The sequence below is a fragment of the Rhynchophorus ferrugineus genome, unplaced genomic scaffold (assembly GCF_030347505.1).
Source record: "Rhynchophorus ferrugineus isolate W39M unplaced genomic scaffold, kcgeb_rfMv2 rfM12, whole genome shotgun sequence".
Taxonomy (NCBI): Eukaryota; Metazoa; Arthropoda; class Insecta; order Coleoptera; family Curculionidae; genus Rhynchophorus; species Rhynchophorus ferrugineus.
Genome location: NW_027472591.1, coordinates 4,137,921 through 4,165,317, shown reverse-complemented (window position 1 = coordinate 4,165,317; position 27,397 = coordinate 4,137,921). Strand labels below are relative to the sequence as shown.

Here is a 27,397-nt window from a genome sequence, read left to right as displayed (position 1 = left end):
CCAGCAATGAAAAGGGGATGGCGGGGAGCGACATGGCGACGAAAGGAACGACGAAAAAGACGACAATTGACAGAACGAAGAAAACGCTCAGCTATGCCAACGTAGCGGATAAGCCAGAAAAGAACTGGACACCCCCGCCGAAAGAGATGGCGAAAAAGCAGCTGATCATCAAAGTCAGCAATAAATCAGGGGAAAAGGCAAAGAAAGAGGTCAAAAATACACTGACCCACCACGAGTTACAGGGTGGATTCAAACAGATTAGAACACTCAAAAATGGCAGCATCATTATGTCGTGCCATGATGAAGAACAAAGGAGAATAGTAGCGGAAAAATTAAAAATTAACGGGAACACAAACATTAAAAACGGAGCCACGCGAAACCCCAGAATCAAAATAAGGGGAATCATAAAGGGAACGAAAAGCGATGAATTAATCGCTGATATTGTCAAGGAGAATGAGTGCATCCGAACAGCACTCCAGGGTCAAACAAAAGAGGGACGAATAAGGACAATATGCACCTTCAATGGAGCCAAGAGGGACACGTGGGTGATTGAACGCGCCCCAAATCTGTTCAAGGCCATCATGAAACAGGGCCGCATCATGGTTGACATGATGGCACACAAGATCACGGAATACGATGAACCAATGCAGTGCTACAGATGCTGCAAGTTCGGCAATACAGCAAAGAACTGCAAGACAAAGGAACTCACCTGCTACGTATGCGGTGGTGATCATGAAGGGAAGACGTGCAAAGCCACGAAGAAGAGCTGCACGAACTGTACAAAAGCAGGTACAAAGGCGGGAAACAATCACAGGGCCACTGACTACCAATGCCCAGTGTATAAAAAACAACAGAGAGAATTAAAAAGAAGAACCAACTACGGATGGTAATGAAAATCCTTCAAGTCAACGTGGGAAAAGGAATCAGTGCAACCGCACTGGTAAGGGAATAAGCGGCAAGAGATGGATTGGAGGTAGTCCTAATCCAGGAACCAACGCCGAGGGCTCAGGCATGGGAAGGTTGGAAACTCATGAGAAAGATGATCAGCCACGGCCTAGAGCTCGCAGAAGGAGACTACACGGTGCCCAGCTTCGATTGTAATAAGGGCACAGGGCATATGGACCTCACGTGGAGTAGGGGAATAAACGTGGAAGAATGGAAAATCAAAGGTGACGAGGAAACACTAAGCGACCACAGATATATCAAATATCGAGTGGCGAGCGGAAATGGGAAAACCAACCCAAGAAAAAGGACAAGATGGGATTTCGCCAGCACCGACTGGGATCTGGTCAGGGTGAAACTGGAAGAAATAGAGACCAATATCGGACAAACAGTGACACACGAAGTGATTCAGGAGCAGGCGGCCAGTCTTCAGAAAGCCATACAGGCAGCAGGAAGACTGGTAAAACGAAAAACCATCATGGTAAAAAATGGCAATGAATGGTGGGACGGGCAGTGTGCGGAACATAAACGAGCACTAACTGCACTGAAGAGGAGAATAAGAAGAAGCAAGGACAATCAACAAATAGTGAATGAGTGCAACGAACGGAAGAGAGAGTATCGGAAAATGATACGAGAAAAGAAAACCGAACACGACAGTTAGGCGATTAACAACCTGATAGAAACAAATTCGTGGGAATGTATTTGGGAAGCCATCAGAAGAATGGGCATGAGAAGAGGCGAAGTGGTAACAACGCCTGAAGACGTAACACTGGAGGCAAGAGAAGCAGTCGAAAAACAAAGAGTGAAGAAACACCACCCAGCAATGGACCTGGAGGAAACAGAGCGAACTCGCGAAGTCATAAGCGCGGTCATGAGCGAGGAATGGCCGGGTACGGAGACTGGCGAGGAAGAAATAACCGAAGGAGAAATCGAATCGGTTATAGAGAACTTGAGAAACCGAAAGGCAGAAGGGGAAGACCCCATACCAAACGAGCTTCTGAAGAATGTTCGGTATGAAAGAAGATTCGGTATTCGATTGTTTACTATCATTTACATTTAATATGAAATCTTATCTTAAACTTTACCTATCATTTATATTACGATCGTCTACTATAATGCAGTATATTTGTTACTTTGCAAGTAAATCTTAGAATAATGGAGCAAATATTTTATAAAATTTAACATCATCTTAGTTCATATTCGAATAATAAATTTCTTTTTTTAATGATAGTAAAATTGTGGTTCTGAAAAGAACCGTTGTTTCCTTTAGTTGAATAGATACGTTGTTCTGTTTTAATTGGGCAGCATATATAATGCTTTATTTAACCGCAAAATCCGTATAGAGTTCGTCCTTGGCGTTTGAGGGCGTATATTACATCCATTGCGATAACGGTTTTCCTTTTGGCGTGTTCGGTATATGTAACGGCATCTCTGATGACGTAAATCAGACCAGATATACGTTTTACGCCGCCTCGTCTAGCCAATCTTCTGAAGGCGGGCTTCGTAATACCTTGGATATTATAACGAAGTACTTTACGATGCCGCTTGGCTTCTCCTTTTCCCAAACCTTTACCACCTTTACCTCTGCCGGTCATCTTTTAACGAACCTAATACAAAAAAAAATGATCTCTAATAAGTAGCGCGCCCACAATACGAGTGCTACGGACAACTGTTGTCGATTGCTTTCAATCAGACCGGTTTTGTAGACTTGGGTTTGAGTTAGATAACGCATTATATAAAGGACTCTCTGATTTTATGACCTAATCAGTTCGAAAGTGGTGGCCGCGTTTGCGTTTGATAATTATTCTCATTATCTCTAATTTAAAAATATGGCTCGTACCAAGCAAACTGCGCGAAGATCAACAGGAGGTAAAGCTCCTAGGAAACAAGCGGCCAGGAAAAGCGCTCCAGCTACCGGTGGCGTTAAAAAACCACATCGCTACCAACCCGTGACGGTCGCTTTGCGGGAGATTCGTCGTTATCAAAAGAGCACCGAATTATTGATTAGGAAATTACCTTTCCAACGATTGGTTCTCGAAATCGCTCAAGACTTCAAGACCGATTTATGTTTTCAAAATTCGGCGGTGATGGCTTTACAAGAGGCCAGCGAAGCTTATTTAGTCGGTCTTTTTGAGGATACTAATTAATCTGCGATACATGCAAAGCGAGTAACCATCATGCGCAAGGATATTCAGCTAGCCAGACATATCAGAGGCGAACGTGCCTAAACTTTATTTTCTATCATTTATAATACACTAATTATATTCGTATATTTCAACAGAAAAAAAACGGTTTTTTTCAGAACCACCTAAATTTAATTAAAGAAAAAGAATATATTTCAATTAATATTCTTTTATCTATATTTAAATAAGCACTTCACTAAAAGTGTTACAGATTTTTATTTCAGAATTATATTCAACTACATGTTAGTAATTAATAAGTCGGTGTAGTTATACGCTTTGTTTTTAAAAACTAAAGAAATAATAATATAATGAATAATAACCAAAGAATACCAATATACTGCTGATAACAACATTTGTATTTCAATATTGGATACTACAATATACTGGAATTTTTTTAAGATTATTTCTTTTTTTATTTATCTAAATTGTGGCTCTGAAAAGAATCGTTTTCTCCTTTATGATATTCAAGACTTATGGTTTACTTAGAACTGGTATATTTAGTGACGGCTTTGGTACCTTCACTAACGGCGTGCTTAGCCAATTCACCGGGCAGCAATAATCGGACGGCAGTTTGGATTTCTCTGCTTGTGATTGTAGATCTTTTATTGTAATGAGCGAGACGGGACGCTTCCGCGGCTATCTTTTCGAATATATCGTTCACGAAATAAATCATGATCGACATTGCCTTGTTGGAGATACCCGTATCGGGATGAACTTGCTTTAAAATTTTGTAAGTGTAGATCGCGTAGCTTTCCTTCCACTTGCGTTTCTTTTTCTTGTCACTTTTGGAGATATTTTTCTGAGCCTTATCGGCCTTTTTGGCCGCCTTAGAGCTTGTTTTCGGAGGCATTTGGAAATAAATATTACGATATTAAATGAACCACGAAAAGTAATAGACTAAAATAAATTTAAGGAATTCCTAGAATTTATAAGCTCCTTAAATACACTCCTAAGCCCCGTTTATTATCTGAATTAGCCTCTCATTGATCGCGTACGAGATCATGCGATCGGCTTACGAATAAAATTCGTTGCTAGTATGTTGGCGGTTTTAGTACAGATTTTAACTCTAAGGAGAGCGAGTTCTAGAAGCAATCGATAGTCAAATGTCCGGACGTGGTAAAGGCGGAAAAGTGAAGGGAAAGGCGAAGTCTCGTTCTAACCGAGCGGGATTAGTATTCCCTATCTGTCGTATTCACAGACTTTAAGGAAAGGAAATTAAGCCACTGCAAACGAAGAAATAGGACTGAAAAACCACGGATGGATTAGCACCAGAACCATCAAAAGAATCAAGGAAGGAGAAGTAAAAAGAAGATGGAAAATGCATTGGGAGCACTCCATTAAAGGAAGAACCTTCTACAAATACTGCCAACAAGTGGGTAGAAGAAATATAGGATTGAGCAGGAATGCTGTGCAACTGATGACAGGGCACGGAACTATGCAAGCCTACCTGCACAGATTTAAATTAAAGGAGACCGACGGACTCTGCGAGTGTCGCACAGGTCCAGAAGACACGACGCATATATTGGAGACATGCGAAATAGACAAACGGTCTACATTTCAAATGTCCCTACCTACTCATTCCGCATCGAGCAGTCGAAGCGAGCGGTCGTGTCTGAGAGCTCTCTCAGGTTGGTCAAAAAAGTGATATTGAGTGGAAGTGAATTGGTGTAGTGGAAGTGCAGGGTGAATCAAATTTAAAAGAAATGAGAGCTTTCTAATAAATTTGAATTAGAATAGAATCTAATTATTAGATACTATTCGGACTATTTTGTTCTATTGTGTAATCGTGCAGTTTGATTGCCAAAATTAAACCTGTACAGAGGAGGAAGAGGATAAACAAAAGATTTTAGGAGAGCAAACCTATCCGCAAACAAAGAGTGAGTGGTGTGCACAGTGTCTGTGTGTGCAAATCAGTGACCAGTGCGAAGGTAGGTAACCAAGTGGCGATCAGTCAAAGGGGGCCGAAGCGCTGGAAACAAAGTTAAGTGGTAGAAAATAAGGATAAAGTAGCGCAGTGCTGTGGAATTACAGTCCCGGATTTAATTCTCCGAATTATTCAAAATTCTAAATTGATTTAAACAAAAAACCAGCAAAATTTATCCGGCTTTAATTACGCAATCAGGCATAAAATTTTCATTAAAACTCTGGGAAATTCCACAACGTGCGTGACCGATCATCAAAGTCGGGGTGGAGTTTTATTATACAGATAGCAATAATAATAAACATATACTGCTAATTCATCATAAAACTGTAATTAAAATTCAATAATAATCAAATTAATCTTTACGGATAGCAATAATGAATATACACTATTAATTCATCATAAAATTATAATTAAATTCTAACAGAAACTCAACAATAAACTAATTAATCCTTACGGTTATAACTGAACCATTCAAATCAAAAATAAATTCTCTGTGTAATAAATATCCACCAAATTTGCTGTTGCATCTGGGATATTTTAATACCGTGCGTAAGCAAACAATAAGTTTATAACAGGGCGGTATTGGGATACGATCAACAGTATATTACATTATTGTACCTGGGAAAACCAATTAAGGGCGTGACCCAACATTAAATTAATTAAAAAAGACGGTGTTGGGTTATTAATATAATTAGCGGCAAGGAGGTCACAATGGCCTCTAAAGAAGCGACCGCAGAGGCCACCTCGGCCTCAATTAATGAGGGGGACTGGTTTAACAACTCAGCCCTAACCAAAATAAGGGCGGCAACAGAGCCTACAGAAAGCAGCCCAAGAAAAATGAGGTCGCAGACCACGGATGAAAGGAAATCCGTGGAAAATAACGACGCGGCTGAAGATATAACATACGAGGAGCAGCTGGAGGAGCTGAAGAGTATGTCGGTTAAAAGCTTGGTAGATCTGTTGGAGAGGCAGGCCGAAAGGATGAGGCAATTAATCACGCGGGAAAACCCGTTGGCAAAAAAATTAGCCTTCATCAAAGCCGACGCTAAAACAGTTGGGAGGAAAACTGACCTACTGTTAAAGGTTATTTTTGTAATGTCCATGGAGCTGGACATCAAAAGAAAATCCGATGAGGCCAATAAGGGATTGGAAAGCTTGAAAGAATCCATCGGGAAAACGATGGAGAGAATGGACAAGAAGTGGGAGGGTAGGATGGCCAGACTGGAAAAACTCATCGCAAAACAAAAACCTGACGAATCCACCTCCACAAACGATAAAAACAAACAAAACAAACAAAATGAGCCCGCGAAAACCGCCAAACCTACCAAGACGTCCAGCAATGAAAAGGGGATGGCGGAGAGCGACATGGCGACGAAAGGAACGACGAAAAAGACGACAATTGACAGAACGAAGAAAACGCTCACCTATGCCAACGTAGCGGATAAGCCAGAAAAGAACTGGAAACCCCCGCCGAAAGAGATGGCGAAAAAGCAGCTGATCATCAAAGTCAGCAATAAATCAGGGGAAAAGGCAAAGAAAGAGGTCAAAAATACACTGACCCACCACGAGTTACAGGGTGGATTCAAACAGATTAGAACACTCAAAAATGGCAGCATCATTATGTCGTGCCATGATGAAGAACAAAGGAGAAATTAAAAATTAACGGGAACACAAACATTAAAAACGGAGCCACGCGAAACCCCAGAATCAAAATAAGGGGAATCATAAAGGGAACGAAAAACGATGAATTAATCGCTGATATTGTCAAGGAGAATGAGTGCATCCGAACAGCACTCCAGGGTCAAACAAAAGAGGGACGAATAAGGACAATATGCACCTTTAACGGAGCCAAGAGGGACACGTGGGTGATTGAACGCGCCCCAAATCTGTTCAAGGCCATCATGAAACAGGGCCGCATCATGGTTGATATGATGGCACACAAGATCACGGAATACGATGAACCAATGCAGTGCTACAGATGCTGCAAGTTCGGCAATACAGCAAAGAACTGCAAGACAAAGGAACTCACCTGCTACGTATGCGGTGGTGATCATGAAGGGAAGACGTGCAAAGCCACGAAGAAGAGCTGCACGAACTGTACAAAAGCAGGTACAAAGGCGGGAAACAATCACAGGGCCACTGACTACCAATGCCCAGTGTATAAAAAACAACAGAGAGAATTAAAAAGAAGAACCAACTACGGATGGTAATGAAAATCCTTCAAGTCAACGTGGGAAAAGGAATCAGTGCAACCGCACTGGTAAGGGAATAAGCGGCAAGAGATGGATTGGAGGTAGTCCTAATCCAGGAACCAACGCCGAGGGCTCAGGCATGGGAAGGTTGGAAACTCATGAGAAAGACGATCAGCCACGGCCTAGAGCTCGCAAAAGAAGACTACACGGTGCCCAGCTTCGATTGTAATAAGGGCACAGGGCACATGGACCTCACGTGGAGTAGGGGAATAAACGTGGAAGAATGGAAAATCAAAGGTGACGAGGAAACACTAAGCGACCACAGATATATCAATTTCGCCAGCACCGATTGGGATCTGGTCAGGGTGAAACTGGAAGAAATAGAGACCAATATCGGACAAACAGTGACACACGAAGTGATTGAGGAGCAGGCGGCCAGTCTTCAGAAAGCCATACAGGCAGCAGGAAGACTGGTAAAACGAAAAACCATCATGGTAAAAAATGGCAATGAATGGTGGGACGGGCAGTGTGCGGAACATAAACGAGCACTAACTGCACTGAAGAGGAGAATAAGAAGAAGCAAGGACAATCAACAAATAGTGAATGAGTGCAACGAACGGAAGAGAGAGTATCGGAAAATGATACGAGAAAAGAAAACCGAACACGACAGTTAGGCGATTAACAACCTGATAGAAACAAATTCGTGGGACGGTATTTGGGAAGCCATCAGAAGAACGGGCATGAGAAGAGGCGAAGTGGTAACAACGCCTGAAGACGTAACACTGGAGGCAAGAGAAGCAGCCGAAAAACAAAGAGTGAGAAATACCACCCAGCAATGGACCTGGAGGAAACAGAGCGAACTCGCGAAGTCATAAGCGCGGTCATGAGCGAGGAATGGCCGGGTACGGAGACTGGCGAGGAAGAAATAACCGAAGGAGAAATCGAATCGGTTATAGAGAACTTGAGAAACCGAAAGGCAGAAGGGGAAGACCCCATACCAAACGAGCTTCTGAAGAATGTTCGGTATTCGATTGTTTACTATCATTTACATTTAATATGAAATCTTATCTTAAACTTTACCTATCATTTATATTACGATCGTCTACTATAATGCAGTATATTTGTTACTTTGCAAGTAAATCTTAGAATAATGGTGCAAATATTTTATAAAATTTAACATCATCTTAGTTCATATTCGAATAATAAATTTCTTTTTTTAATGATAGTAAAATTGTGGCTCTGAAAAGAACCGTTGTTTCCTTTAGTTGAATAGATACGTTGTTCTGTTTTAATTGGTCAGCATATATAATGCTTTATTTAACCGCAAAATCCGTATAGAGTTCGTCCTTGGCGTTTGAGGGCGTATATTACATCCATTGCGATAACGGTTTTCCTTTTGGCGTGTTCGGTATATGTAACGGCATCTCTGATGACGTAAATCAGACCAGATATACGTTTTACGCCGCCTCGTCTAGCCAATCTTCTGAAGGCGGGCTTCGTAATACCTTGGATATTATAACGAAGTACTTTACGATGCCGCTTGGCTTCTCCTTTTCCCAAACCTTTACCACCTTTACCTCTGCCGGTCATCTTTTAACGAACCTAATACAAAAAAAAAAGATCTCTAATAAGTAGCGCGCCCACAATACGAGTGCTACGGACAACTGTTGTCGATTGCTTTCAATCAGACCGGTTTTGTAGACTTGGGTTTGAGTTCCGCCCACTAGCACAAAACGGACCAATCAGATTAGATAACACATTATATAAAGGACTCTCTGATTTTATGACCTAATCAGTTCGAAAGTGGTGGCCGCGTTTGCGTTTGATAATTATTCTCATTATCTCTAATTTAAAAATATGGCTCGTACCAAGCAAACTGCGCGAAGATCAACAGGAGGTAAAGCTCCTAGGAAACAAGCTTCCAGGAAAAGCGCTCCAGCTACCGGTGGCGTTAAAAAACCACATCGCTACCGACCCGTGACGGTCGCTTTGCGGGAGATTCGTCGTTATCAAAAGAGCACCGAATTATTGATTAGGAAATTACCTTTCCAACGATTGGTTCCCGAAATCGCTCAAGACTTCAAGACCGATTTATGTTTTCAAAATTCGGCGGTGATGGCTTTACAAGAGGCCAGCGAAGCTTATTTAGTCGGTCTTTTTGAGGATACTAATTAATCTGCGATACATGCAAAGCGAGTAACCATCATGCGCAAGGATATTCAGCTAGCCAGACGTATCAGAGGCGAACGTGCCTAAACTTTATTTTCTATCATTTATAATACACTAATTATATTCGTATATTTCAACAGAAAAAAAAACGGTTTTTTTCAGAACCACCTAAATTTAATTAAAGAAAAAGAATATATTTCAATTAATATTCTTTTATCTATATTTAAATAAACACTTCACTGAAATTGTTACAGATTTTTATTTCAGAATTATATTCAACTACATGTTAGTAATTAATAAGTCGGTGTAGTTATACCCTTTGTTTTTAAAAACTAAAGAAATAATAATATAATGAATAATAACCAAAGAATACCAATATACTGCTGATAACAACATTTGTATTTCAATATTGGATACTACAATATACTGGAATTTTTTTAAGATTATTTCTTTTTTTATTTATCTAAATTGTGGCTCTGAAAAGAACCGTTTTCTCCTTTATGATATTCAAGACTTATGGTTTACTTAGAACTGGTATATTTAGTGACGGCTTTGGTACCTTCACTAACGGCGTGCTTAGCCAATTCACCGGGCAGCAATAATCGGACGGCAGTTTGGATTTCTCTGCTTGTGATTTTAGATCTTTTATTGTAATGAGCGAGACGGGACGCTTCCGCGGCTATCTTTTCGAATATATCGTTCACGAAATAAATCATGATCGACATTGCCTTGTTGGAGATACCCGTATCGGGATGAACTTGCTTTAAAATTTTGTAAGTGTAGATCGCGTAGCTTTCCTTCCACTTGCGTTTCTTTTTCTTGTCACTTTTGGAGATATTTTTCTGAGCCTTATCGGCCTTTTTGGCCGCCTTAGAGCTTGTTTTCGGAGGCATTTGGAAATAAATATTACGATATTAAATGAACCACGAAAAGTAATAGACTAAAATAAATTTAAGGAATTCCTAGAATTTATAAGCTCCTTAAATACACTCCTAAGCCCCGTTTATTATCTGAGTTAGCCTCTCATTGATCGCGTACGAGATCATGCGATCGGCTTACGAATAAAATTCGTTGCTAGTATGTTGGCGGTTTTAGTACAGATTTTAACTCTAAGGAGAGCGAGTTCTAGAAGCAATCGATAGTCAAATGTCCGGACGTGGTAAAGGCGGAAAAGTGAAGGGAAAGGCGAAGTCTCGTTCTAACCGAGCGGGATTAGTATTCCCTATCTGTCGTATTCACAGACTTTAAGGAAAGGAAATTATGCCGAACGCGCAGGGGCCGGTGCTCTCATCTACTTAGCTGCCGTAATGGAATATCTGGCAGCCGAGGTTCTCGAATTAGCAGGTAACCCCGCTAGAGATAACAAGAAAACCAGGATTATCCCTAGGCATTTGCAAATGGCCATCAGAAACGACGAAGAACTGAACAAACTCCTATCCGGTGTTACTATAGCCCAGGGCGGTGTTCTGCCAAATATCCAAGCTGTATTCTTACCTAAAAAGACAGATAGCAAAACTAAATAAAGCGAATGTAACCTATTTTATCATCAAATATCGGTCCTTTTCAAGACCACCAAAACAGTTGAAAGAGAAAATATTATTCTTATTTATATTTTATTTAAAATAGAGGCTACACTTAATCGAACGCTTCTGACGGAATCATGAGAGAAGGAAAGTTACACTTTTATTTTTCGTTTTAGGGTTTGGCAGGGATCCATGTGAAAATATCGGCCCTTTGGTAAAAGGTCTTGTTCTTCGCAATCACAGGATCGGAGCCAAATATATATAAAATATATGGGAGTAATTAGCAGGAAGAAACGCTTTCCTAAATAACTGTTCCCTTTAATGTACGTCGAGATTTCGGTGCTGATCCCTTCCTGCGTACGAGGTGTTTAGGCCTGATACCCGTTCTATCTCGTTATTCCGCTCTTCGCCGACAGAGTCAGTGCATGACATAAATCCGCCCAGGGGCACGGCGCACAATTGAGGTTGAATTTTGACTCCGGCTTTGTAGGAAGAGCCGTTGCACAGCAATTTAAGTAGGGACAGTGGGAATCTCGTCAATCCATTCATGCGCCCTCCCGATATGTTCGGGTATATGCTGCAGGTTTTAAGGCAGTCGTAGTTAGACCCGCGGCTTACCCGAGCACGGTATTTGGTAACGTTAAAATTCATTGTGGTCCAAAAGTTAGGATACTTTCGGAACAAATCGTGTTAGAAGGCAAGAGCACTTGCATACCAATTTAAATAGGGACAGAGATGAGGGTGGCCTCTAAATGTGCCCTTTTACCTTTCGGTTTCAGGCGGCCTAGTGACAATTTAAGGAAAAACCTGCGTAATATCCTTGCGAAAACACTACCGCAGGAATGTAGCACGCACGATATATTTGTATTTCCTCCGACTAGTGTCACTAATGCTAAAATGCTAACTAGTTCCTTAATGTATTAATTTAATTTTCTTTAGTAACAACTTGTGTTAATTATGTTTTATTCTACTGTGTAGGAATATATTCCACCAAAATAATAATTGTAGCTGGTGCTTCGAAAAATGTAACTTTGCTGTTTCGTTTGTCCTAGTCGTGAGAGTCTACAGAAGCAGATGAGCTTGGAACGGTAACGTCTTCCACTTTACAATGGAAGACGAGAAATTCCCAAATATCGAAATCCGTCTCAGTCATTTTGGTAAACTTCATTAATGACTTATACTATTGACACTACAATGGGTAATATATACACCCCACGTTTAACGATTCGGCCTATTGTATGCCGGACGGCGACATTTCCGGAATAGAGGGTGTGCCGCAAATACACCAAACATATAACGGTCCAGCCTATTGTAAACCCGAAGACGACCCTCCGGGGATAGAGCACCTGTCGCAAATACGCCGCACGTTTAACGGTGCGGCTTATTGTATAAGGGATGACGACTCATCGGTGATAGAGGACGTGCCCCAATTACGCCCCACATTTAAAAGTTCGGCCTATTTTATACCGGATGACGAATATTAGGGGATAGAGTGCGTCTCGCAAATATGCCCCACATTTTATTGTTTGGCCAAATGAAAACCAGATGACGACCCTTCAGGGATATAATGCTCTGCTTAAAAGCTCTGTTTATTGTGTAACTTATGACGACCCATGGGTGATAGAGCAGCTGCCGTAATTACGCCCCACGTTTAAAAGTTCTGCCTATTGTATACCGGATGACGACATTTCAGGGACAGAGGACGTGCCACAAATACGCCCCATGTTTAACGATTCGGCCTATTGTATACCGGATGGCGACTCTTCGGTGTTAGAATGCGTAACTGCAATACGCCCCACGTTTAAATGTTCTACCTATTGTATACCGGATGACAAACCATCGGTTATAAAGAATGTGCCGCAATTACACCACACGTTCAAAAGTTCCCCCTATTGCATGCCGGATGAGGACACTTCGGGAATCGAGGACGTTACGCAAATACACCCCACGTTTAATTTTTCGCCCGATTGTATACCGGATGACGACTCTTCTTGGATATAGTGCGTGTCGCAGATAAGCCCCACGTTTAACTATTTTACCTATTGTCTACCGGATGACGACACATCAGGGATACAGGACGTGCAGCAATTACGCACCACCTTTAAAGGTTCTGCCTATTGTAAACCGGATGACGACCCCTCCGTGATAGAGTACGTGTCGCAAATATTAACCATGTTTAACTATTTTAATTAATGTTTACCGGATGACGACAGATCAGGGATAGAGGGCGTGCCGCAATTACGCACCACCTTTAAAGGTTCCGCCTATTGTATACCGGATGATGACTCATCGGTGATAGAGGACGAGGTGCCTCAAATACGCCCCACGTTTAAAGATTCTGCCTATTTTATATCAGATGACGACCATTCCGTGCTAGAAGGCGTGCCGCAAATAAGGCCTACGTTTAACGGTTCGGCCTATTGTATATCGGATGGATTGTATACCTTTCAGGAATAGAGTGCATGTCGCAAATATGCCCCACGTTTAGCGGTTCTATACATTGTATACCGGATGACGAACTTTCGATGATAGAGTGCGTGCCGCAAATACGCCCCACGTTTAATAGTTCGGCTTATTGTATATCGGATGACGACACTTCGGGGATAGAGTGCGTGTCGCAAATGCGCCCCACGTTTAACGGTTCGACCTATTGTAAACCGGAAGACAATCCTTCTAAGATAGAGTGCGTGAAGCAAATACACCCGTTTAATGGTTCAGCCCATTGTATACCGAATAACGACACTTCGGGTTGGAGTGCGTGTCGCAAATGCGCCCCACGTTTAACTGCTCGACCTATTGTATACCGGATGACGGCCCCTCAGGGATAGAGGACGAGCCGCAAATACGCCCTACGTTTAACGGTTCGGCCTATAGTATACCGGATGACGACCCACCGGTGATAGAATACGTGCCGCAATCACGCCCCACGTTTAAAAGTTCTGCTTGTTGTATACCGTATGACCAAACTTTGGGAATCGAGGACGTGACGCAAACACACCCCACGTTTAACAGTTCGGTCTATTGTATACCGGATGACGACCCTTCACTGATAGAGTGCGTGTCGCAAATATGCCCCACGTTTAACTGTTTGGCCTAATGAAAACCGGATGACAACACATCGGGGATAGAGGACGTGCCGCATTTATGACCCACGTATAAGCGACCTGCCTACTGTATACCGGATGACGATCCACCGGTTATAGAGGACCTGCCGCAATTAAACCCCACGTTCAAAAGTTCTGCCTATTGAATACCTAATGATGACACTTCGGGAATCGAGGACGTGGCGCAAATACACCCCACATTTATGTGTACGCCCTATTTTATAACGGACGACGACTCTTCGGGAATCGAGGACGTGACGCATATACACCCCACATTTAAGTGTTCGCCCTATTATATAACGGAAGACGACCCTTTAGGAATAGAGGACGTGCCACAAATACGCCATACGTTTAACGGTTTCTCCCTTTTTTATACGGGATGACGACCCTTCAGGGGTAGACGGCGTGCCGCAAATACGCCCCACGTTTGACGGTTCGTCATTTTGTATAACGGATGACGACCCTTCGGGGTTAGAAAGCGTGCTTTCAATACGCTCCACGTTTAAAAATTCTGCCTATTGAATACCGGATGACGAAACTTCGGGTGTAGAGGACATGACGCAAATACACCACGCGTTTCATTGTTCGCTCTATTGTATACCAGATGACGACTCTTCGGGGATAGAGTGCGTGTTGCAAATATGCCCCATGTTTAACTATTTTACCTATTGTCTACCGGATGACGACACCTCGGGGATAGAGGGCGAGCCGCAAATACGACAAAAGTTTAACGATTCGGCCTATTTTATACCAGTTGGCGACCTATCGGTGATAGAGGACGTGTCGCAATTTCGCCCCACCTTTAAAGGTTCTGCCTATTTTATACCGGAAGACGACCCTTCGGTGATAGAGGACGTGCCGCAATTACGTCCCAAATTTAAATGTTCTGCTTATTGTATACCGTATGACAACACTTGGGAGACCGAGGACGTGAGCCAAATACACCCCACATTTAACACTTCGCCCTATAGTATACCGGATGGCGACCCCTCAGGAACAGAGGACGTGCCACAAATACGCCCCACGTTTAATTATGCGCCATATTGTATACCAGATAACGATTCTTCAGGAATAGAATGCGTGTCGCAAATATGCCCCACGTTTAACTATTTTACCTATTGTCTACCGGATGACGACACATAGGTGATAAAAGACTTGCCGCAAATACGCCTCAAGTTTAAGAATTCGGCTTAAGGTCGAGCCACAAATACGCGCCACATTAAACGGTTCTGCCTTTTGTATACCGGATGAAGACTCTTCGGGGATAGAGTGCATGCCACAAATACGCAACACGTTAAAAAATTTTCCTATTGTGTGCGAGATGACGACCTTTCCGTGATAGAGGGTGTGCCGCAAATACTGCCCACCTTTAACGGTTCGGCCTATTGTATACAGGATGACGACACTTCTAGGATAGAGTGCGTGCCGCAAATACACCCGTTTAACGGTTCGGCCTTTTTTATAAAGGATGACGAAGCTTCGGGAGTAGAATGCGTGCTGCTAATACGCCTAACGTTTAATAGTTCTGCCTCTTGTATACCGGATGACGACACGTGTGTGATAGAGGGCGTGGGGCATGTATGCCCCACGTTTAATTATTCGGACTATTTTATACCGGATGACGACCCTTCGGGTATAGAAGACGTGCCGCAGATACGACCCACGTTTAAAAGTACGGTCTATTGTATACAGATGCTGACACTTCGGGTATAGAGCGCGTGTCGCAAAAGCGACCCACGTTTAAAGTTTCGGCCTTTTGTTTACCGGATGACGACCCTTCGGGGCTAGAATGTGTGCCTGCAATACGCCCCACGATGAAAGTTTTACCTATTGTATACCGTTAGACGACATATGGGTGAGAGAGGACGTGCCGCATTTACGCCCACGTTTAAATTTCTGCCTATTGTTTACAGGATGACGACACTTCGGGGACAGAGGACATGACGCAAATATGCACCACGTTTGAAGGTTCTGACTTTGGTATACCGAATGAGCAAATTTCGGGAATCGATGACGTGACGGAAATACCCCCCACTATTAACTGTTTGTCCTATTTTATACCAGATGTCGACTGTTCGGGGATAAAGTGCGTGTCGCAAATATGCCCCACGTTTAACTATTTTACCTATTGTATACCAGATGACGACCCTTCGCGGATAGAGTGTGTGTCGCAAATATATCCCACGTTCAACTATTTTACCAATTGTATACCAGCTGACGACTCTTCGGGTATAGAGTGCGTGTCGCAAATACGCCCCAAAATTAATGATTACGCATATTGTATACCTGATGACGACCCTTCCGTGATAGAGGGTGTGCCGCAAATAAGCCCCATGTTTAACAATACTGATAATTGTATACCGAATGAAGACCCTTCCTGGATAGAGTGCGTGGCGCAAATACGCCAAGTGTTTAACGGTTCTGATTATTGTATACCGGATGACGACCCTTCCACGTTAGAGGCTGTGCCGCAAATTCGACCCACGTTTAACGGTTCGGCCTATTGTTTACCGGATGTTGATCCCTCTGGGATAGAGTGCGTGACGCAAATAAGCCCCACGTTTAACTGTTTGTAATATTGTACACCAGATGAGGACTGTTCGAGGATAAAGGGTATGTTGCAAATATGCCCCACGTTTAACTATTTTACCTATTGTCTACCAGATGACGACACATCGGGCATAGAGGGTGAGCCGCAAATACGCCCCAAGTTTAACGATTCGGCCTATTGTATACCGGATGGCGACCCATCGGTGATAGAGGACGTGTTGCAATTTCGCCCCACCTTTAAATGTTCTGCCTATTGTATACCGGATGACGACCCAACGGCGATAGAGGACGTACCGCGAATACGCCCCACGTTTAAATGTTCTTCCTATTTTATACCGGATGACGACAAATCGATGGTAGAGGACCTGCCGCAAATAAGCCCTACGTTTAAAGTTTCTGCCTATTTTATATCAGATGACGACCATTCTGTGATAGAGGGCGTGCCGCAAATACGGCCCACATTTAAATATTCTGCCTATTGTATACCGAATGACGGCACTTGTGCGACCGAGAACGTGCCACAAATACGCCCCACGTTTAACTGTTCACCCTATTGTATATCAGATGACGATTCTTCGGGAATAAAATTCGCGTCGCAATAATGACCCACGTTTAAGTATTTTGCCTATTGTATTCCATATGACGACTCTTCGCGGATAGAATGGGTGTCGCAATTAAGCCCCATGTTTAACGGTTCTGATAATTGTATACCGGATGACGACACTTCTGTGATAGAGGGTGTACCGCAAATAAGCCCCACGTTTAACGGTTCTGATTATTGTATACCGGATGACGACCTTTCGGGGTTAGAGTGAGTGCCGCAAGTACTCCCCACGTTTAACGGTTCGGCCTATTGTATACCAGATGACGACTCATCGGTTATAGAGGACCTGCCGCAAATGCGCCCCACGTTTAAAGGTCCTGCCTATTGTATACCAGACGACGATCCTTCGGGGATAGAGAACGAGCCCCAAATACGCCCCACGTTTAAAGTTTCTGCCTATTTTATATCAGATGACGACCATTCCGTGATAGAAGGCGTGCCGCAAATACGGCCTACGTTTAAGGGTTCGGCATCTTGTATAGGCGGTGACGGCCCGTCGGCGATAGAGGATGTGCCGCAATTATGCTCCACGTTTAAAGTTCTACCTATTTTATACCAGATGACGACACTTCGGGGATTGCGGATGTGACGCAATTACGCCAAAGGTTTAAAAGTTCTGCCTATTGTATACCGTATGACCAAACTTCGGGAATCGAGGACGTGACGCAAAAACACCCCACATTTAACTTTTCGCCCTATTTTAAACCGGATGACGACACTTCAGGGGTAGATGACATGACACAAATATGCCCCACGTTTAACTGTTCGCCCTCTTGTATACCAGATGACGATTCTTCGGGGAAAGAGTGCATGTCGCAAATATGCCCCACGTTTATCTATTTTAGCTATTGTCTAGCGGATGACGACACATCGGGGTTAAAGGACGTGCCGCAATTACGTTCCAAGTTTAAGAATTCGGCCTATTGTATACCGCATAACGACCGTTCAGGGATAGAGGGCGAGCCACAAATACGTCCCACGTTAAACTGTTTGGATTATTGTATACCGGATGAAAACTCTTCGGGGATAGAGTGCGTGTCGCAAATATGCCCCACGTTTAACTATTTTACCTATTGTCTACCGGATGACGACACATCGCGGATAAAGGACGTGCCGCAATTACGCCCCAAGTTTAAGAATTCGGCCTATTGTATACCGGATAACGACCGTTCAGGGATAGAGGGCGAGCCACAAATACGCCCCACGTTTAACGGTTCGACCTATTGTAAACCGGATGACGACTCTTCAGGGATAGAGGACGTGCCGCAAATACGCCCCACGTGTAACGTTTCGGCCTATTTTATAACGGATGACGAATCTTCGGTGTTAGAATGCGTGCTGCTAATATGCCTAACGTTTAAAAGTTCTGCTTCTTGTATACCCTATGACGACAAATGGGTGCTAGAGGATATGCCGCAATTACGCCCCACCTTTAAATGTTCTGCCTATTGTATACCGGATGACGTCACTTCGGGTATCGAGTACGTGACGCAAATACGACACACGTTTAACGGTTCGGCCTATTGTATATCCTGTGGCGAACCTCCGGGTATCGAGTGCGCGTCGCAGATATGCCCTACGTTTAAATGTTCTTCCTATTTTATACCGGATGACGACGCATCGGGGATAGAGTGCGTGTCGCAAATATGCACCTCGTTTAGCTGTTCGACCTATTGTATAACGGATGACGAATTTTCGATGATAGAGGGCGTGCCGCAAATATGCCCCACATTTAACTCTTTTACATATTGTATACCAGATGACGACTCTTCGCGGATAGAGTGTGTGCCGCAAATATGCCCCACGTTTAACTCTTTTACATATTGTATACCAGATGACGACTCTTCGCGGATAGAGTGTGTGCCGCAAATATGCCCCACGTTTAACTCTTTTACATATTGTATACCAGATGACGACTCTTCGCGGATAGAGTGTGTGTCGCAAATATGCGCCGCGTTCAATCATTTTAATTATTGTATACCAGATGACGACTCTTCGAGGATAAAGTGTGTGCCGCAAATATGCCCCACGTTTAACTCTTTTACATATTGTATACCAGATGACGACTCTTCGAGAATAAAGTGTGTGCCGCAAATATGCCCCACGTTTAACTCTTTTACATATTGTATACCAGATGACGACTCTTCGCGGATAGAGTGTGTGTCGCAAATATGCGCCGCGTTCAATCATTTTAATTATTGTATACCAGATGACGACTCTTCGGGAATAGAGTGCGTATCGCAAATAGGCCCCACGTTTAACGGTTCGGCCTATTATATACCGGATGACGACCCATCGGTGATAGAGGACGTGCCGCAATCACTATCCACCTTTAAAAGTTCTGCCTGTTGTATCCCGGATGACAACACTTTGGGGACAGAGGACGTGACGGAAATACGCACCACGTTTGAAGGTTCTACCATTTGTATACCGGATGAGCAAACTTCGGGATTCTAGGACGTACGCAAATACGCCCCAACTTTAACGGTTCGGCCTATTGTAGAACAGATGACGATTCTTAGGGGATAGAATGTGTGTCGCAAATATGCCCCTACGTTTAACTGTTTGGCCTAGTGTATACCGGATGACGACCCTTCGGGTATAGAGTTATTGACGCAAATAGGCCCCACATTTAGCGGCTCTGCCTATTGTATAACGGATGACGACCCATCTGTGATAGAGGTCGTGGGGCAAGTATGCCCCACGTTTAATTATTCGGTCTATTTTATACCGGATGACGACCCTTCGGGTATAGAAGACGTGCCGCAAATACGACCCACGTTTAAAAGTTCGGTCTATTGTATACAGATGTCAACACTTCGGGGATAGAGCGCGTGTCGCAAAAGCGACCCACGTTTAACGGTTCGGCCTTTTGTATACCGAATGATGACCCTTCGGGGTTCGAATGCCTTCCTGCAATACGCCTCACGTTTAAAAGTCCTACCTATTGTATACCGTATGACGACACATGGTTGATGGAAGACGTGACGCAAATATGCCCCACGTTTAACTATTTTACCTATTGTCTACGGGATGACGACACATCGGCGATAGAGGAGTTGCCGCAAATACGCCGCACGTTTAACAGTGCTGCTTATTGTATAAGGGATGACGACACTTCGGGGATCGAAGACGTGACGCAAATACGCCCCACGTTTAACCCTTTTGCCTATTGTATATAGAGGGATAGAGGGCTTGCCCCAAATACGCCCCAGGTTTAACGTTATTAATTATATTTCCTATAATCCTAAACGCGATGACCATATTTAACTTCGACAAGAGGCTGCTATTGCCCTTAGGAAAAATAAATTAATTAGCATATAGCCATAAACGTAATAAAAATTAATACACATATTTTCGAAATCACTCTTGGAATACTTTACCTTATTTTTAAATAACAATCTCGGGCTGTACCATATTTTACAAAACTTATTCCATATTATTAGTAAAATGATTATTTTAACGATACTTACAGATGTAGTTACGATATAATAGATTATAATGATATAATTCAATACAATTAATAACTACAATATATATTTCTCAAAATTCTGTTGTTATAAAATGTCAGCTACTGTTTAACATTTAATTTTTTTAAATTTATATTAAATTGTGGTTCTGAAAAGAACCGATTTTGCAGGTAAGTAGTATATTATGAAATATAGACCATTTGTCTATGGCTCTGGTGCTTGTTAAAGCTCTGAGCGGGTCCTTCCTACGTAAGTCTCGGGAACGGTTCACGGACGGGTCTCCGTGCGGTTGTTCAGTACCGTTGCGACGTTATTGCGTATTTTGATCGCTAATTCCCTATCGTCTTTTCTCCCTGATCTATAACTGGCCGCTTTATTGCGCGCCAGCATTCGTCTCCTCTTGGCTGCCATCCTGGGTATAACTTCCCTCATAGTCAATTACCGTATCGGACCACGCGTTGATTTCTGTGATGGTTTCCTTGTTTACTATTCCCTCTGCGTTCCTTAACTTGTAGTTTCCGTCGGCTGTCCGATGCCTGTTTCGGGCCTCTACCCTTTTCCCAATTTCGCATGTCTCCAATATATGCGTCGTGTCTTCTGGACCTGTGCGACATTCGCAGAGTCCATCGGCCTCCTTTAATTTAAATCGGTGCAGGTAGGCTTGCATATTTCCGTGTCCTGTCATCAGTTGCACAGCCTTCCTGCTTAGTCCTATATTTTCTCTCTCCACTTGTTGGCAGTATTTGTAGAGGGTTCTCCCTTTAATGGATTGCTCCCAATGTATTTGCCATCTTCTTTTTACTTCTCCTTCCTTGATTCTATTGATGGTTCTGGTGCTGATCCATCCGTGGTTTTTCAGTCCTATTTCTTCGTTTGCAGTGGCTTCTCTTGCGAATCTGTCTGCGGTTATCGTTTCCTTCGTTGTCATTCTGCGGCACCATTTTAGCGATATTTCACTACCGCTTTTCTGCAAATCTAGCAAGGTTGCTTTGATTTGCATTATGTCCTTATTTTGTGTGTTTGCGTGCTTGGCCCACCATATGGACATTCTACTGTCCGTTCGAATGGTGATTGGTCCCGGTAGGCTTCTGTTCCGTACCAGAATTCTGCCGCTCTGGAGCTCGATTCGTCTTCTATTCTTAGACTTATCTCTTCTGTCCGAATAACTATTCCTATGCCTGCTTTTCCTTCCTTGGCACTAGCGTCTGTCCATATCTTAGTGTTTCCGACGCTATTTGTCCGATTTTCCCACGGTTCCTCCCATGGCCATGACAATTTCTTTGGTTCTAATCCTTTTGGCCCATTGGGCTATCCGTATTTTTCAGCAGCTCACCCCTGGATCTCCGCTTCCAGGTATAGGGTTGGTGTTTCAGCTATTACCTGCAGAGCATCATTTTATGTATTTCGGTAGATGCCTGTGATTGCTAACAGTGCCGTTCTTTGTGCTGCTGCTAGCGCTGTCCTAGCCCTTCCCATCTAGGCCCTTTTTCCCCATATTTCTGCGCCGTATAATACTGCGGGTTTTATAACCCTGTCGTATATTTGACGCATGACCTCTGGTGACCTAGGGTTGCTTCTTCTGCGCAGTGTTCCCCAGAGCCGGCACATCACTGTTTTTTTTTCCTCAACAGCTGTATGGGTTGTATATACTGCTCTTTCCTGTCAATTATCACACCCAGATACTTTATTGTATCTTTGACCTGGATGGTGTCTTCGCCAAGTTTGACCGTCGGTGGTCTGCTGTTTTTCTTGCTTCAGAAACAGCAAGCCTCAGTCTTTCCCTTGTTCTATTCTGCTACTGCCCCGTAGGCCCATTTTTGGCAATTTTCCCAACTGTTGTTCCAGGCAAGATCCAGCCTGTTTCTGATGTATTTTTTGCTGAGAGCAATCACCTGGTCGTCCGCGAATGCCTGAATTCTCATTCCGCAGTCCCCTACTTCTGATTCGGTGACTTTGCGGTACCAGCTGTTCATGCCCAGCAGCCATAGCGTTGGCCCTAAGCTTGACACTTGCGGACATCCCTTGTCAATTTTAATTGCCACCTGGTTGCTGATGATTTTCCTTCCCGTCAAGAAGCTGGCTATTGATCTTGCCATTTTCTTATTTATTCTGCTTCTTCGCAGTTCTTCCAATATTTCTACCTGGGTTGCTCTGTTGAAAGCGTTTCGGAGGTCCAGCGTCACCATTAGAACCTGTTTCCCTTGTTCTTTTTCGGTGTTGATCCATTTCAGTAGATCACTCACGGCTTTTACGGTTGACCTGTTTTTTCTGATGCCGTACTGCCTCGAGTCATGTAGCTCCATTTTCTCCGCCATTGCCTGTAGTCTTTGATTAAGTACTTTATCCAGTACTTTTCCTAGCGTTGGTAGAAGGCTGATAGGTCGTTCGCCTCCGTCGCTTTTCTTTAGCTAGCAAAGTTTGGCCGTCTTCCATATCTTAGGAAAGTATCCCGCGTTGTAACAACTCCTGTACAGCGACAGGAACTCGTGTCTTTTCGAGATCCAGACATTCTTCAGGTGCTCGTATGGTATGCGGTCTTCCCCTTCTGCCTTTCGGTTTCTCATGTTCTCTATGACCGATTCGATTTCTCCTTCGGTTAATTCTTCCTCGCCAGTCTCCGTGCCTGGCCATTCGTGGCTCATGACCGCGCTTATGACTTCGCGAGTTCGCTCTGTCTCCTCCAGGTCCATTATTGGGTGGTACTTATCCACTCTCCGTTTCTCGGCCGCTTCTCTTGCCTCCAGTGTTGCTTCTTCAGGCGTTGCTACCGCATCGCCTTTTCTTATGCCCATTCTTCTGATGGCTTCCCAAATAACGTCCCACGAATTTGTTTCTACCAGGTTGTCGATCGCCTGGCTGTTGTGCTCGGTTTTCTTTTCTCGTATCATTTTCCGATACTCCTTCTTCCGTTCGTTGTACTCAATCACTATCTGTTGATTGTCCGTTCTTCATCTTTTTCTCCTCTTCAGTGCAGTTAGTGCTCGTTTCTTGTCCGCACATTACACGTCCCACCATTCGTTGCCGCTTTTTACCATAATGGTTTTTCGTTTTACCAGTCTTCCTGCTGCCTGTATGGCTTTCTGAAGACAGGTCGCCTGCTCCTCAATAACTTCGTGTGTTACTGTTTGTCCGATAATGGTGAGGCGTATTTGCGTCACGTCTTTGATCCCAGAAGTGCCATAATTCGATATATAATTGGAAGAACCTTTAAACGTGGAGCGTATTTGCGGTACATCCTCTATCACCGATGGGTCGTCATCCGGTATACAATAGGTAGAAACTTTAAAGGTGGCGCGTAAATGCGGCACGTATTCTATCACCGATGGGTCTTCATCCGGAATACATTAGGACGAATCGTTATACTCGGGGCGTATTTGTGGCACGTCCTCCGGCCCTGAAGGGTCATTATCCGGTATACAATAGGGCGAAGAGTTAAATGTGGGGCGTAATTGCCCGGATAATGACAACGAAGGAAATGATAACCGCAGACAGATTCGCGAGAGAAGCAACTGCAAACGAAGGAATAGGACTGCAAAACCACGGAAGGATCAGCACCAGAACCATCAATAGAATCAAGGAAGGAGAAGTAAAAAGAAGATGGCAAATGCATTGGGAGCAATCCATTAAAGGAAGAACCCTCTACAAATACTGCCAAAAAGTGGGGAGATGAAATATAGGACTGAGCAGGAAGGCTATACAACTGATGACAGGACACGGAAATATGAAAGCCTACTTGCACAGATTTAAATTAAAGGAGACCGATGGACTCTGCAAATGTCGCACAGGTCCAGAAGACACGACGCATATATTGGAGTCATGCGAAATTATGAAATGGGTAGAGGCCCGAAACAGGCATCGGACAGCCGACGGGAACTACCAGTTAAGGAATGCAGAGGGAATAGTAAACAAGGAAACCGTCACAGAGATCAACGCGTGGTCCGACACGGTGATCGATTATGAGGAAAATTATACCCAGGATTCTGGCGGGCAAGAAAGCGGCTAGTTAGAGATCAGTGAGGAAATATGATAGGGAAGTAGCGAATGAAGTGCGCAATAGCGTCGCGACGTGATGGAAAAGGCGCTCGGAGACCAGTCCATGAGCCGTTCCCGAGACTTACGTAGGAAAGATCAGCTCAGAGCTTTTACAAGCACCAGAGCTATAGACAAATGGTCTGCATTTCAAAGGTCCCTGAAGGGTCATTATCCGGTATACAATAGGGCGAAGATTTAAATGTGGGGTGTAATTGCAGCATGTCCTCTATCATCCATGGGTCGTCATATGGTATACAATATGCAGAAATTTTAAACGTGGGGCCTATTGGCAGCACGCATTCTAACCCTGAAGGGTCGTAATCCGGTATACAATAGGGCGAAACGTTAGACGTGGGGCGCACTTGCGACACGCGCTCTATCCCCGAAGGGTCGTCGTCTGGTATACAATAGGCAGAACCTTTAAACGTGGGGCGTATTTGCGGCAGTTCTTCTATCACCGAAGGGTCGTAAGCCGGTATAAAATAGACCGAATAGTTAAACGTTAGGCGTACTTGCCCCACGCCCTCTCTCACCAATGTGTTGTCATCCGGGATACAATAGGTCGAACCGTTAAACATGGGGCGTATTTGCGTCACGCACTCTATCCCCAAAGTGCCGTCATCCGGTATAAATTAGGCTGAACGGTTAAACTGAACCGTCACTGAATCTATACCCGAAGGGTCGTCATCCGGTATATAATAGGACAAACAATTAAACGTATGGGCATATTTGCGACACGCATTCTAGCCACTAAGACTCATCATCTGCTATAAAATAGGCCGAATCGTTAAAATATGGGCGTATTTGCGTCACGTCCTCGAATCTCGAAGTTTGCTCATCCGCTATACAAAAGGCAGAATTTTCAAACGTGGGGCGTGATTGCGGCATGCCCGCTAATGGCGATGTGTCGTCATCCGGTATACAATAGGTAGAACTATTAAACGTGGGGCGTATTGCAGGCACGCATTCTAACTCCGAAGGGTCATCATTCGGTATAAAAAAGGCCGAACTGTTTAACGGGAGGCGCATTATCGACACTCACTCTCTCCCTGAAGCATCGTCATCCGGTATACAATAGGCCAAACTGTTAATCGTGGGGCGTATTTGCGACACGTCCTCGGTTCCCAAAGTGTCGTCATCCGGCATAAAATAGGCAGAACTATTATACGTGTGGCCTATTTGCGTCACGTCTTCGATTCCCGAAGTATTGTCATCCGGTATACAATAGGCCGAACCGATAAACGTGGAGCGTATTTGCGTGACGTTTTCGAACCCCAAAGTGACGTAATTCGGTATATAATTGGCGGAAATTTTATACGTGGGGCGTAATTGCGGCGCGTCCCCTATCGCCGATGTGTCGTCATCCGGTATACAATAGGCAGAACTATTATACGTGTGGCCTATTTGCGTCACGTCTTCGATTCCCGAAGTATTGTCATCCGGTATACAATAGGCCGAACCGATAAACGTGGAGCGTATTTGCGTGACGTTTTCGAACCCCAAAGTGACGTAATTCGGTATATAATTGGCGGAAATTTTATACGTGGGGCGTAATTGCGGCACGTCCTCTATCCTTTAAACGTGGGGCCTGTTTGCGTTACGTTCACTATCACCGATGGGTCGTCATCTGGTATATAATAGGAAGAACCTTTAATCGTGGAGCGTATTAGCGGTACGTCCCCTATCACCCATGGGTCGTCCTCCGGTATAGAATAGGCCGAATCGTTAAACTTGTGACGTATTTGCGGCACGTCCTCTATCACCAAAGGATCGTCGCCTGGTATACAATACGCAGGATCTTTAAACGTGAGGCGTATTTGCGGCACGTCTTCTATCACCGATGGTTCGTCATCCGGTATACAATAGGAAGAACATTTAATCGTGGAGCTTATTTGCGGTACGTCCCCTATCACCCATGGGTCGTCCTCCGTTATACAATAGGCATAATCTTTAAATTTGGTGCGTAATTGCGGCAGGTCTTCTACCCCTGATGTGTCGTCATCCGGTAGACACTAGGTAAAATGGTTAAGCGTGGGGTATATTTGCGACACGCACTCTATCCAAGAAGAGTCGTCATCTGCTATACAATAGGCCGAACCGTTAAACGTGGGGCATATTTGTGTCACGTCCTCGATCCGCGAAGTGTCGTCATCGGGTGTACAACAGACCGAAACATTTAACGTGGGGACTATTTGCGGCCCGCCCTCTATCCCCGAATGGTCGTCATCTGGTATACAATAGACGGAACCGTTATACGTGGGGCCTATTTGCACTACTAACTCTATCCCCGAAGAATCGTGATCCTGTATACAATAGGACAAACAGTTAAACGTGGCGCATATTTGCGACACGCACTCTATTCCTAAAGGGTCGTAATCCGTTATACAATAGGTCAAACTGCTAAACGTGGGGCGTATTTGCCTCACGGCTTTAAAGGTGGTGCGTAATTGCGTCACGTACTCTATCAGCATTGGGTCGTCATCCGGTATACAATAGGCCGAATCGTTAAACTTACGACGTATTTGCGGCTCGTCCTCTGACCCCGATGTGTCGACATCCGGTAGATAATAGGTAAAATAGTTAAACGTGGGGCGTATTTGCGACACGCACCCTATCCCCGAAGAGTCGTCATAAGGTATACAATAGGGCGAATAATTAAACGTGAGGTTTATTTGCGTCACGTCCTCGATTCCCGAAGTGTCGT

At 43.9% G+C, this 27,397-nt stretch overlaps 2 protein-coding genes and 2 pseudogenes across 2 annotated transcripts; 2 read left to right on the top strand and 2 right to left on the bottom strand.

Annotated features, from left to right (window-relative positions):
• Positions 1-2,264: 2,264 nt before the first annotated feature.
• On the bottom strand, positions 2,265-2,537 carry LOC143205494 (histone H4-like). The gene has a single exon (XM_076418664.1). The coding sequence runs from the start codon at positions 2,535-2,537 to the stop codon at positions 2,265-2,267; it is 273 nt and encodes a 90-aa protein (XP_076274779.1).
• Positions 2,538-2,771: 234 nt separating this feature from the next.
• LOC143205556 (histone H3-like) lies at positions 2,772-3,170 on the top strand (annotated as a pseudogene).
• Positions 3,171-8,558: 5,388 nt separating this feature from the next.
• On the bottom strand, positions 8,559-8,847 carry LOC143205482 (histone H4-like). Its single transcript, XM_076418657.1, has one exon. It carries the CDS (start codon positions 8,829-8,831, stop codon positions 8,559-8,561), a length of 273 nt encoding a protein of 90 aa, XP_076274772.1. The 5' UTR covers positions 8,832-8,847.
• Positions 8,848-9,098: 251 nt separating this feature from the next.
• LOC143205555 (histone H3-like) lies at positions 9,099-9,497 on the top strand (annotated as a pseudogene).
• The last annotated feature ends 17,900 nt before the right edge of the window (positions 9,498-27,397 follow it).